This window comes from Dicentrarchus labrax, unplaced genomic scaffold, assembly GCF_905237075.1.
Source record: "Dicentrarchus labrax unplaced genomic scaffold, dlabrax2021, whole genome shotgun sequence".
Classification (NCBI taxonomy): domain Eukaryota; kingdom Metazoa; phylum Chordata; class Actinopteri; family Moronidae; genus Dicentrarchus; species Dicentrarchus labrax.
Genome location: NW_026136709.1, coordinates 11,519,261 through 11,532,744, shown reverse-complemented (window position 1 = coordinate 11,532,744; position 13,484 = coordinate 11,519,261). Strand labels below are relative to the sequence as shown.

The window sequence follows — 13,484 nt, the reverse complement described above, 5'->3', positions numbered from 1 at the left end:
AAAGAGCTCTAAACGTGTGACACTTACATTTAGTTAATCACTTTTCTCACTGATTCACACTTATTGGGCTCCTCACAAGGGGGGCGGGGTTTAAAGTCCAGACAGCAGCACTTATAGCTTCGACCTCTTCGGTGTGGTTCCTGTCGTGACGACACCGGCAGACAGGGGAAGGGAGGAGGATCTGATAGTTACCGGATTATCAAAGGTTATTAGTCAGCCGGTGCAGCGGCACAGGTGAGTAAAGATGTTGGTACGGTGGCCGTCTGATTAGCGTCGCTGCTTCGAATTCGACATAATGGATGCTCCTCTTGCACATTAACTGTGAATGGGCTGGAGCCACAGCATGACCTTTTAAGTGTTTGGGTTGGGAGCTCATTTCGATTGTATTATGCAGTGCACATTTCTCTTTTGTCCACTGTCATTGCTTATTGTCTGTGGAGCAGCATAAACAAACATCCTGTCCGTTTTTGCACAATCCGTTTGCGAGTTTGGTGGTCTTATGTTACTTTATGGTCGCCGTCTGCTTTACTGATATTCTTCTGGGATTTGCATGTTTTGATCTGATGCAATATTCCTTTTTGAAAACATGTAATAAAGCCAGGGCTTAATAGCGTTTTGGCTTGTGGCCACCCTGATGACGGCCACAAGGCGAAACGGTCTACCAATGCAATCTGCAAGAGTTGCTGGAGTTTTTGATCCTTTCACACAGGGGCGCCACTAAGGGGGTTGTGGGAGGGCTAATGCCCCCTTTTCTGAATGCTTCTGAATGAGAACTTTATATTCTGTGTGATATTATACATTAGGTACTATTCGTTTGAATCAATAATAATGCATTGTGTGTTTTCATAGTTCATATGAAATACAATAACAAATGCACATCTAGCCATCAACAACTAACTGCAATGAGAGTCTAGCTATTATTTATAATGGTAAACATTAACTAAAGCTGGCTACATAAAATGCCACTTTTGACTAGATTCATCAGACGGCACAGCTAATTTGTTAAGATGTAAAAAAAAAAAAATTATATCATCTTAGCAGCAAGTGTGCTTGGTAAACACTTCAATGCTGCGTCAGTGTTTGGAACCGCTGGTTTACAGTATGGGAGTGTCCCAACTCAATTATTAAGTTATTATTATTCAACAGCTCTTACATATATGCTTGGTAGTGGTTGATTAGATATGGAGGCAAAGTGGGAGGATGCAGAGTAATTATGTCACTGTATTGATTTTATGAATTAACAGGTATCTCTGCTCTTCCCTTATCAGTGCAGTGTAACAGAGTAGATAGAGCTAATCTCTCCCTCTCTCTTGCCTTCTACGACTCCACTCAGTCACAGACTAAGGAGCAGCTCTTCTCTCTCTTCACTATGGCTGAGACTAAGGGGAAATTCGACTTTGCCATTGACCGGGGGGGCACCTTCACCGATGTGTTTGCCCGGCTCCCTGATGGCAGAGAGAGAGTCCTGAAACTGCTTTCTCGGGACCCACAGAACTACAAAGACGCTCCCACTGAGGGGATCCGCAGAGTCCTGGAAGAGGTGACATGAATGGATGGATGTGTTAGTAAATTATCTGAAATATTAGCTTTATAATAGTGCTTTATAGTTAATAGAGTTATATTAAGAGTTTTGTGGAATCCGGTCTGATATAAAATATAAAATACAGATGTTGTGGTTGTTACCGTAATGGAGCAGGTATGAATCAGACAACGCTGGTGCAGCTAAGAAGCTGTGCATTGTCCTCTCAAATAGATGTATATATTGCCACAGGCATTAAATGTGATGAAATGTGACCCTGTCTGTATCATAGACTGTATAGTCTAGGCTCTGTATACACTCACATGTGTTTGGTAGGTGAATGCATGTTGCAGTGATCCATGTAGCTTTTGTAGAGTGGAAAAATCAACAGTAAAACAAAATGTGAATCAGATTTCAGCTAAGAAAGTCTCTGTGTCATTGCTGTTATACTGTCTCTTGTGACTTTTTAGATGATCAGGTTGGTGTTTTAGTACATGGCATAAGCTGTATTGATTAAAACAAGACTACATGAGATAACATATGTCTGCAAACCAGATCAGACAGGAGTTGAAGAAAGCACGAAAGAGACAAGGACAGCATATGGTGTCGTATAATTTAATGTCACACACACTACATCATCTGTATGAACGGTATATAATATCTACATATTTGTTGAAATTTATTGTCAGGAAACAGGGCAGGCTTTTCCTCGTGACCAGCCTGTAGACACCTCTCTGATTGGTTGGATCAGAATGGGCACAACGGTGGCAACCAACGCGCTACTGGAGAGAGAGGGAGAAAGGACTGCGCTCCTGGTCACGCTGGGCTTCAAGGACCTGTTGCACATTGGCACCCAGGCCAGGCCAAAGCTGTTTGATTTGGTTAATAATGCATGTTTTCTTAACCCGCAAATATATACTGTATGTGGTGTCCATGAGTACCTTGGGTATGGGTCTAGTGTCCACGCAACACTAGGTTAAGTTATTATCTTGTGTTATAGAAACAAGGTGCAGGTCTTGGAGTTTGTCCCCAGAACAGGTGTACCATTAGTGGTTGAAGTGGTCACTTATTATCTTACTTATCTACAGTATGATGCTGATTTACAGAGCAAGAGGTCAGAAACGCAGCAATAGAAAATGCTTAATTGAATAACACAGTAGATTATTCATCTAATAAACTGTATTTTGATCATTTTTAAGTTCTATACACATACAAATTCCTCCAAGATTTGCATGTTTTCATTCACTGTGACCACCATCTATCTTGTCACTATCTTGTTGATGTATAATTGTGTGTGTATACAGGAGGTGGCGGTTCCTGAAGTGCTGTATGAAGAGGTAATAGAGGTGGATGAGCGAGTTGTCCTCAGGCAAGATGGCTGCCAGCTGCCCAGAAACGATCCCAAACGCATTGTCACAGGTGTGAAACATAATTACATGTTGTCTTTTAGAAGAGTGGCAAAGCTTTAAGTTTACATTGAAACCCTGAACGAGTCACAAACCTGCTCACTGTAGTTATGTTGTAGTGCTACTCTTTTTTTAAATCTAGCAGCGTGGCTAATGGCATTCTCAGTCAGTCAGACGGTTAGTCAGTGAAACGCTGAAATATCTCAACTATTACATCTAGCTTTGGTACACACATTCATGTCCTGAATGTTACTTTATTTTTCATTTGGCGCCTTCGAAATGTCAATTTGTCCAACACAATGTACAATGTCTCCCTACTCTTGTACATCCCCCTACCTCTAAATCTCTCTAGTTACCCTCAGATTTCATTCTGTTTCTGCTCTCAATACTTACAGGTAATTTATCAGTGGGAGTACAACAATAGAAATATTTTGCATTTTGTGGTTGTAAATGTAGGAATGTAGGTTCAGTCTACTGGCACACACACACCCAGTACACTGCTCTGGATGAGAGGATTGCCTGAATGCCTTGCATAATTTGAAGTAATCCCGATAATCTGTGTGTGTGTGTGCTGGTGTCCCTCAGGCAGTACAGGGGATTCTCTGGAGGTGTGGAAGGAGCTGGATCTGGAGCGAGTGGAAAAAGACCTCAAAGGAGTTCTGTCTCGTGGGATCACCAGTCTGGCTGTCCTTCTGCTGCACTCATACACGTCAGTTACGTCTCGTTTTTGTTAAAGGTCCAGTGTGTGACACTTAGGAGGATCTATTGGAAGAAATGGAACATAATATACTGTAGTTTCTCCTTTGTGTTTGGAAGGGGAGGGTGAATCAAGGGGGTTGCAATCTGCAACTGCACTGCTAGATACCACTAAGTCCTACACACTTGTCCTTTAAGCATAGAGGTGTATTTAGTCAAAACCCTTATCTGACCTCTTGTAATCTCGTTCTTTGATTGGCTTTCTTTCCTCCCAAGGCCGTCTCTCTGAGCCTGGAAGAAGTTTTTTTGTCGTTTTATCTTCTAATTTATTACTTGTTTATAGTATGCTTACAGTATAGTACTTGCTTCTATACTCTTTTTGGGGTTTTCTTTCCTATCACTACTCAGTTGTGCAATTTTGGCTATCCATGTCTCTGTGGGAAGTACAGTATGTACACTGTACATGCCAGAGGTATCTGGTGTCCAACAGCCTGTTCTTACTGTATATGTAACCCGTGTGCTTTACTGGGTGGAAGTTCATGTTTTTCTTTCCATATTTGCTCTCTTTATTTCTAGGCCACTCCCATTTCTTCATTGAAATCCATTCACACTTGCAGACTTGTCTCTAAATTCTAATAAAGAAAGTGATCAAAGCAGTTGAAGTTTTGCTTCTGTCACATACAAAGCACATGCAGGCTTTACTCTCCATAAGGAAATATGTGGTTTGGAGGCTTTTAGGTCATAAGACAAACATACTGTAGAGCAGTGGTGAAATTGTGTAAGATGTTTATGTTTTACTTGCATTACAGCTCCACCCCATTCCTATCCCTGTGTGTCTCTCTCGCTGTCTCTTTCAGATGGTCCGATCATGAGAAAGAAGTGGGCACCCTAGCTCGTCGTCTGGGCTTCACCCAGGTCTCTCTATCGAGCGAGGTCATGCCCATGGTGCGTGCGGTGCCTCGGGGTTACACTGTCTGCGCTGACGCCTACCTCACACCCAAAATTCATCAGTATTTAAAAGGCTTTACCTCTGGCTTTAAGGGAAACCTGAAGGTGTGTTTCTCATATAAATATGTGTTTTTTTGTTGTTTTGTGTTGATACAAAATTCCACAAGTGTTTAGCCTACTATAGAGGAATGAATCAGGTCACTCACAGCCTTCACACTACAGACCACAAACAGGATTTTCCAGATGCCCCAGTAGCACATGTTAGTTTAAAACCCTATTTAATCTGATAATTGAAATTATCTCTTTCATCTCTTATTTTCCTTTGTCCTCAGGATGTGGATGTCCTGTTCATGCAGTCAGATGGCGGTCTGACTCCCATGGATCAGTTCTGTGGTTCACGAGCCGTTCTATCTGGCCCAGCGGGGGGTGTGGTGGGATACGCCATCACCTCTTACAGCCAGATGGAGAAAAAACCTGTGATTGGCTTTGACATGGGCGGTGAGTAGGGGGAAATGCTAAGGATAGTGTTACTGAACAGTTACTGTGTGAGGAACTTCCTGCCATTGTTTTAGTTTTTTTGTTGCACAATTTACTCTAAATCTAAATAGTCTCAAACATTAATTATTACATAGTGATTGTTTCATTGTCTCTGACTTTTACTTCTTACAAATGGTATGCATAGGTTGTAATTAACCTTTGCATACTATTTTAACAAGTAAAGTAAAAGCAAAAAATCTCTTTCTAACTTTTCATGCTTCTCGTCTCTCTGACAGCCTCTGTCTTATGTTTCTCTCCAGGAACTTCCACTGATGTAAGTCGGTACGCCGGTCAGTATGAACACGTGTTTGAGGCTACCACAGCTGGAGTCACTCTGCAAGCACCTCAGCTGGACATCAACACTGTGGCTGCAGGCGGAGGATCACGCCTCTTCTTCAGGTCTCCACCCATCTTTTGATACACTGAGTAACTTGAATTATATCAAAGGCAATACATCAGTACCTGGAAGTGAAATAGTTGCATAGATCACTATTGAGTTCTTTCAGTTTCACTACCACTTACTATTGATCCAGTTATATCTGCTGTTTAGCGGGTAAATATTTCCGACTGCAGTTTTGAACAGTGACTGCATAATTTAAGCGCCTGTATGTTTCCAGTGGATCATAAACAGAGTGAGGTGCTTGTAATGCTTTAAAGCCGAAAGATTAACAAGAGCTTAAACACCTAGTGCGCCATTAGTTCAGACCCTAATTTAAGCTATGTAAAATGTGGTGTCAGTTAAGTCAAAAGTGCTAAAGCTTTGAACGTTTGAGGTTTGATGTGATAATTGTAATTTTGCAAATTCACTAACACAAGCCTGTTCTTGATTTCACTCCTTTTTTTCTGTTACCTGACCTTTCTCTTCCTTGCTCTCTTTTTGCTCCTTCCTTGACTTCCCTCTCAGATCAGGGATGTTTGTTGTTGGACCAGAGTCTGCAGGTGCACATCCAGGACCAGCCTGTTATAGAAAAGGTAACGGACCATGTGTGTTTCCTCCTCTATCACTACCTTGTTTTTTATTTTCCCCATCTTGAAGGGGTCTCGCTCTTTAAATCATTCTCATACATCCAACTGATCCACTCTTCATGCAGTCAGACATAAATCCACACACACAGAGCAGGGATTTACGTGTTCCCATGTCCTGTTACATTCCTTCTTCTGGACTGATAATTTGGTTTAACCGTGTGAAGGTTGGAAATTGGCAGAACTGAAGCTTGCCTCACTGTCTTCAGTTGGAGTGTGTGTGTGTGTGTGCGGTTAGCTGAGTTTCATAAAACATGATCTCCAGAGCCTTCACATTTTTCACAGAATTAAAATGTTAAAATTCAAGACTGAAATGCCCAGTGAAGCATCTTACACAGAAGCAGTGAATGTGTACAGGAGTATGGAAAGTCATAATATTCTCTTCTCATTGGTTCTTCCTAGGTGGCCCTCTGACTGTAACCGATGCTAACTTAGCCCTGGGACGCCTCCTCCCCTCCTTCTTCCCAAAGATCTTTGGGCCCGGTGAGAATGAGCCACTGTCGTTGGAAGAAACCATGAAGCATTTCCGTCAACTGACCGAGGAGATCAACCTCTTCTTGTCTTCTAACCAATCACAGGCACTATATTCAGATATTCAGCAAAGTTTTACATTTTCTTAATTCTCTAAAGTAGTATTATAAGACTCAAGTATTTTTTTGTCTCTTAAATTCACAGGTTGGCGCAAACGGAGCCAAGCACTCCCACAACAACACGTCAGATATGAGCGTGGAGGAGGTTGCTATGGGATTCATTCGCGTTGCAAATGAGGCCATGTGCCGGCCAATCAGAGCTCTGACGCAGGTATTTCAAACATATTTCAAAAGTCTCAGCTGCAGCTTGGTGAAATAGTGACTCTGAATGTTGGGTTGTTAAATGTGTCAAACTTTGATTGCCATGTATTTTTGTTTTTGTCTTTCCCTCCCACCTTCCTCCCCCATCTCCCCATACCCTCATAGGCGAAGGGCCATGATACATCTCAACATGTATTAGCATGTTTCGGGGGCGCCGGTGGCCAACATGCCTGTGCTATTGCCCGAGCCCTGGGGATGAAGACTGTCTTCATACATAAGTAAGGGGGATGGGTTGTTTGTGTGTGTGTGTGACTTTGTGTGTGACTTTGTGTGTGTATGGTGATGGGAACATGCATTTGTGTGTGTTTGCAGATACAGCGGCGTGCTGTCAGCATATGGTCTGGCTCTTGCTGACGTGGTGGAGGAGGTGCAGGAGCCATGTTCACTGCAGTACGAGCAGCACTCTTTCGGCAAGCTTGACCGGAGGGTGGAGCAGCTCTCAAAACGCTGCCGCGATACACTCTGTGCACGCGGATTCACCAGGTCAGCACCCACAAAACATTACTTGGTTTGATGTTAACCTTAGTTGTGTCCAGGTGTGGTAATTTGCACGTTTTCACTGTTAAAAGGTACACTGATACTCACTGAATATATGAGGTATGTTTTACAAGAAATGATACAATACTGCAGCCTTGTGCTTCTTGTCCTCTTCAGTGGCCAGATAACCACCGAGGTTTTCCTTCACCTACGTTACGAGGGCACTGACTGCGCTCTCATGGTTACCGCTGCCGGTTACCCTAGCAATGCCCAGTCCTGTCTAGCTGGAGACTTCCGCAGTGCCTTCACCAAGCGGTTTGCTACTTTTACTCATTTGCTCACTGATTTTGTTTTGTGTTTATTCATGCACTGAGCCATCGGCTGCTACATGTATTCACTCATGAGTGGATAAATCATTGCCACTTACACTTTCGCTCCTCTGTGCACTCTGTTTACATTGTAAAGGCAAACAGGCTATCAAGTTAATGTGTCATTTTCCATAGGAGATAAGCTTAGTACACTTTGGCGCTGACATTTGTTTACACTGCTCATGGTTTCTAATGTTCCCCCAACCTTAATCACTCTACATTTTTTTCTATGTCCTTCTCTTACGTGTCATTGTTTTTTTTCTTCTTTCAGTTATCTGAAGGAGTTTGGATTCACTATCCCAGACAGACCCATCATGGTTGATGACATCAGAGTGAGGGGTTGTGGGAAATCTGGTATCAAATCGGTGTATAAAACAAAGATGGGGCACGGACAGGCCAAACCAGTTACGGTACATGGACTACACACACACCACGCACACACACACACACACACACACGCACGCACACACACACACACTTACATTCATTCAAGTCCCTTTGCTTCCTTTCACAGATATTATGCCTTAATTATAGTTAATAAAAACATTTGTTTTGAAAAAGTAATAACAACATTTTGTTATTTTGTGTCTATTTTATCTATTTTCTCTCTGTAGATGACCAGGTGTTACTTTGAGGAAGGTTACCTGGACACCAGTGTGTATTTATGGGAGGAGCTGCCATGTGGTCACAGCATCCAGGGACCAGCCATCATCATTGACAAAAACAGGCAGGCATACCCCCATTACTGCTATTACTAGCTTTCAAATAAACATCAGTGATGCTTTTTTGTAGAGATGTAGAGAGAAAAAAATACTTAAAATCCACTATTCTTAATTTAACTTTACTTTATAGTTTATGTTTTAAATTAGATTTTTAAAAATCAGGACATTAAGATCTGTTAGATATTAAAAAATCCTTTTTAATTTTAAGTTTCAAAGGTCTTAAGTTTTGTTTGGTTGCATTAATACTTTATTTACTTCCACTGTAATTTTATCTTTTTTCTGGGTTGACTTTGAAGTTAATTTGGTCTTGCTCTTGGTCTTTAAAATGCTTCCAAAGGCATTAATGCTTGTATTTGCCCCATCAAAGCATCTGTGATCTACTACTAACTGAATATTTTTTTCATCCATCAGTACCATCCTGGTGGAGCCGTGCTGTGAGGCCCGTCTGACAGAAGGGGGCGATGTTTGTATGAGTGTAGGCTCTGATCCTCACTGCGCCCTCGGCACTGAGCTCAACACTGTGCAGCTCTCCATCTTCTCCCACCGCTTCATGAGCATAGCAGGTACACCCACAGAGGAGAGGGTGAGCAAGGAGTGAAAGGTTGTCGGGGAGAAACTAGGAAACCGAAGGCAGAAATTAATAGCTTTGTGTTCCTCCTTTCTCTCTTCCTCTACAGAACAGATGGGTCGAGTTCTCCAAAGAACCTCCATCTCCACCAACATCAAGGAACGTCTCGACTTCTCCTGTGCTGTGTTCGGACCAGACGGTGGTTTAGTCTCCAATGCACCCCACATCCCTGTGCACCTGGGGGCCATGCAAGAGACCGTCCAGTATCAGGTGAAGGATGTTTGCCTCAGAGTTTAGATACACTGCTCTTACACCAGAAGAATTAACACCCCATTCTGACAGAAAGGTTGTTGCATTCCTTCTTCTCTGTGCAGATCAGATCACTGGGGAACAATCTGAAAGAAGGCGATGTGATTCTGAGTAACCACCCATGTGCCGGGGGCAGCCACCTCCCAGATCTCACAGTCATCACACCGGTCAGTCTGTCCAGCTCTCTGTCTGCATGCTTGCTCTCCTCATTATCAGTCTTTTCTTTTTACTACATACCTCTCCTTTGTCTCCTTTATCTATACCCCAGGTGTTTAGGAAAGGTGTGAGCTGTCCAGTGTTCTTTGTAGCCAGCAGGGGGCACCATGCTGACATTGGAGGCATCACTCCGGGCTCCATGCCGCCCCACTCCACCTCCCTTCAGCAGGAGGGGGCCGTCTTCACTTCCTTTAAACTCGTCACTGGTGGGGTCTTCCAGGAAAAGGGTAAAAGAGGAGGAGGAGGTCAACCATGAATGAATTTGAGAGACTGGTGAAAGGAGGGAGCAGAGATAATACAGAGCTGCTGACAACTCCAGATAAAGAGTCCTTACATTGTATTTTTCAAATACAAAATATTGTAATGTTTACTATACTAGTGACCAAATGACTTACTTACTTACTTTCCATTTTCCAAAGCTAACCAGATTACTTGAGATAGGTAATATAACAACAGTTCATAATGTTGGTTTTTGTCTGAATTTTTTGTTAATTATGTGGTAGTGAATTGAAAACGTTTGGCAACAGACAACTCATATCAGAATGTCTTTGAATGCACCATCAAGGTCAGTTTTTAAAATAGCCACAGCTCGCGACTGTGTTACAATTTAACAATAATGTAACTTTAAGAAGAAAAATAAAGGTGACTGATACATTGCCCATCTTGAATTTTTTTAGCATATTGAAGTGAATGCAAACCAGTGGCAGCCTGGAAGGTCAGAAGCCAATCTAAAAACTTACTGTATACTTTGGGAAGTGGTCAGAAGTAAACTTGAGTATATGTGTAAATACTGTATGTAGTTACGAGCTGTTTTGTTGTTTGTCTATTTCTCCCTCTGAATTCCTGTCTTGCCTTTTCTCTCTGTCTCCATATCAGCTGTAACTGAAGCTCTGATGGCTCCGGCCCAGTACCCAGACTGCTCTGGGACTCGTAATCTCCATGACAACCTGTCAGACCTGCGGGCTCAGGTAGCAGCCAATCAGAGAGGCAGCCAGCTGGTGGGGGAGTTGATTGACAGCTACGGGTTAGCCGTAGTCCAGGCCTACATGGGATACATTCAGGTAACTGTGGTTACAAATTAAACAGTGTAAAAAGAAAAACTAAATATTGAGCACTGCTGGTGTGGCACTACTACAACATTTGTGTTAAAATGTTTCAGAGTAATGCAGAGCTGGCGGTGAGGGACATGTTGAAAGACTTTGCACGTCGTTGGCGGCAACAGACTGGCTCCTTGGAGGTGGAGTCGGAGGATTTCATGGATGATGGGACGCCAATCAAGCTGCGGGTTCAGATTAATGAAGATGAGGTGAGCAAGGAGGAAGATAAAAACACGACGAACTTTCACTGACAAGAAGAAGTCAGGTCATTTGTTTGAGTGACTGTGCAATAAAATACAAAAACCTCCATCACCACAGGGCAGTGCGGTGTTTGACTTCACAGGGACGGGAACAGAGGTTTGGGGGAACTGCAATGCTCCACGCGCCATCACCCTCTCTGCCCTCATCTACTGCCTGCGCTGCATGGTCGGACAGGACATTCCCCTTAATCAGGTAATGTGGTTTATTCTAGGCTTTTAAATCCTGGACATTGAAATCTGTGGTTTCTTAAAATTGTTTTTTACATAAGGATTTGGCTTTTGGCTGTTTGTGTAGTAATTGTTTTTCTATGTAAACTTTTACTCAACTTCTTTCCTTTTCTCATATGCAGGGCTGTCTTGCACCAATCAGAGTCATCATACCCTCTGGCTCAATCCTCCAGCCTTCCCAGAATGCAGCTGTAGTTGGAGGAAATGTGCTCACATCCCAGAGGGTGGTTGATGTTATCTTTAGGGCGTTTGAGGTGTGCGCTGCGTCTCAGGTGAGGAAAAACTGGATTTACACATTAAAGATTTTCACTTCAACTGTGGTTGTTTATTGTTTTCTTTGTGTTGTTGGCTCATTTGTCATTCCTCTTCCATCAGGGCTGCATGAACAACATTTCATTTGGCAGTGAGAAGATAGGTTACTATGAGACAGTTGCCGGGGGAGCAGGGGCAGGGCCAAGCTGGAATGGGCGGAGTGGGGTTCACAGTCACATGACCAACACCCGCATCACTGACCCTGAGATTCTGGAGAAAAGGTTAGACGCGACTTGTAGAAGCATAAAGTCTTTTTTTAATATGATTGATATTGATACGTTGGTGCTGTCCATCTGGTGTTCAGATATCCAGTCATTTTAGAGCAGTTCTCTCTGCGTCCTGGCTCCGGAGGTGCAGGAAAATACTGCGGTGGAGACGGTGTGATGCGTAAACTTCTGTTCAGGAGCAAGGTGGTTCTGTCTGTTCTAACGGAGAGGCGATCCACCCGTCCATACGGCCTCCTGGGTAAACCCTGACACTTTGAACCTGCCTGCAGAAGTACTCGGCAGCCATTTTCTTGTTTTTTTGGCCCACTAAATAAAGATAGATTATTTATCTGGTTTTGGCATGACATAATTTTGCTAGTGACTGTAGTATCTTTCTTTCTTCACCGGTTTATACTCTGTTCCCACTAAACTCTCTCTGCTGGCTAGGGGGTGAGGATGGCGCTGCAGGGCTGAACCTGCTTCACAGAGTAGACGGCAGAGTCCTCAACCTGGGAGCCAAAACCAGCATCAGCCTTCAGCCTGGGGTAAGACTGTGTGATACGTATGTGTGAAACAAATACTATCAAGCGTGTGAAACCATAATGTGCTAGATTACTTCTGCATTTATTAAAGAGTGTCTTGTTGAAATAAGTCACATAAGAAATAAGAAATACACGTAATCCTGTGACTATAACTGTCAGCTGAATCCACCCTATGTCTGTGTGCTTCCCCCTACAGGACATGTTCTGCCTCTACACCCCTGGAGGAGGGGGATACGGAAGAGAGGAGGATGCAAACGGGAGACCCCAGACCAAGCGTAGGCGCTTGAATGAGACTTTCCCTGAGCGAGGCAGCGTCTTTGAATACCGAATGGCACAAGAAGGAGTGTGAAAAGAATGAAAGAGGAGGAGAGAGTTAACAGACAAGCCAGAGGAGGAGATGAAAGAGGTGGGGAAATGACAGGAAGTCAAACAAAGTGAGGGATGGAAAAGAGAGAGAGTGGGGCTCTTAAAATGTTTGAGGAAACAGTAGTTTCATCATTATGCTGTGAGAAATGAAGAAAGCACATAATAAAAAGGAAGGAAACATTTTAAGCCTAGATGTAGGCTAGAAATGAAAAAGCCACATATTATCATGGTTTATGAAACACATTCTAAGAGGAAGCCCTGCTTACATTAGCAGCAAGTGACTGAATACTAATAGCACATCATTCACATTCGTGTGATGGACACAAGATTGTTGCTCAGTTTAACTTAACATTTCACATGTTAGTTGGGATATTATTCTTATGACTAGCCGAAGGAAATCTGAGTAACCCGTAGCAGGTTTTGCAGTCCCATTTTTGATAATACAAATTTGTCATCTTGGGTAAGAAATAGTGTTTATTTTTGTGTACTGAAATGTTTTTTCAGTTTTTAAATGAATTCCTGTTTAACTGTGAAAGAAAAAAAAACAACCACGTGAAGCAGCTGCTTATCTGTTTCTAACTGGAACACCACCACTTATCTAACACCACAGCGTCAAGATGTGGTTACTGTGCTTCTGTTATTTTACCAGGAAAACAAATAAACCCCATTTCTACTAATGAGATTGTTCTAATTTTTTTCCAAGTCATGTCTCTCAAAGAAAACATTAGTTTCACTTCTAATTTTTTAAAAGCAGGACAGGAGGAAGCTGTTTAGAGAGTATGTAGTCTCCATACTATATGAGTAATGTAATGTTACACTTGGCTTCTGACACT

The 13,484-nt window shown here is 42.7% G+C and overlaps 1 protein-coding gene across 1 annotated transcript; it reads left to right on the top strand.

Annotated features, from left to right (window-relative positions):
• Nucleotides 1-111: 111 nt before the first annotated feature.
• oplah (5-oxoprolinase, ATP-hydrolysing) lies at nt 112-13,328 on the top strand. The gene is made up of 28 exons (XM_051411169.1): nt 112-234; nt 1,334-1,540; nt 2,209-2,400; nt 2,824-2,938; nt 3,511-3,634; nt 4,479-4,674; nt 4,902-5,067; nt 5,367-5,505; nt 6,011-6,078; nt 6,532-6,707; nt 6,805-6,930; nt 7,086-7,198; nt 7,293-7,463; nt 7,635-7,772; nt 8,097-8,235; nt 8,440-8,552; nt 8,959-9,110; nt 9,225-9,385; nt 9,490-9,591; nt 9,693-9,867; nt 10,517-10,701; nt 10,800-10,946; nt 11,056-11,190; nt 11,348-11,497; nt 11,601-11,758; nt 11,842-12,002; nt 12,191-12,288; nt 12,482-13,328. The coding sequence occupies exons 2-28, from the start codon at nt 1,370-1,372 to the stop codon at nt 12,632-12,634; spliced, it is 3,924 nt and encodes a 1,307-aa protein (XP_051267129.1). The 5' UTR covers nt 112-234; nt 1,334-1,369; the 3' UTR covers nt 12,635-13,328.
• The last annotated feature ends 156 nt before the right edge of the window (nt 13,329-13,484 follow it).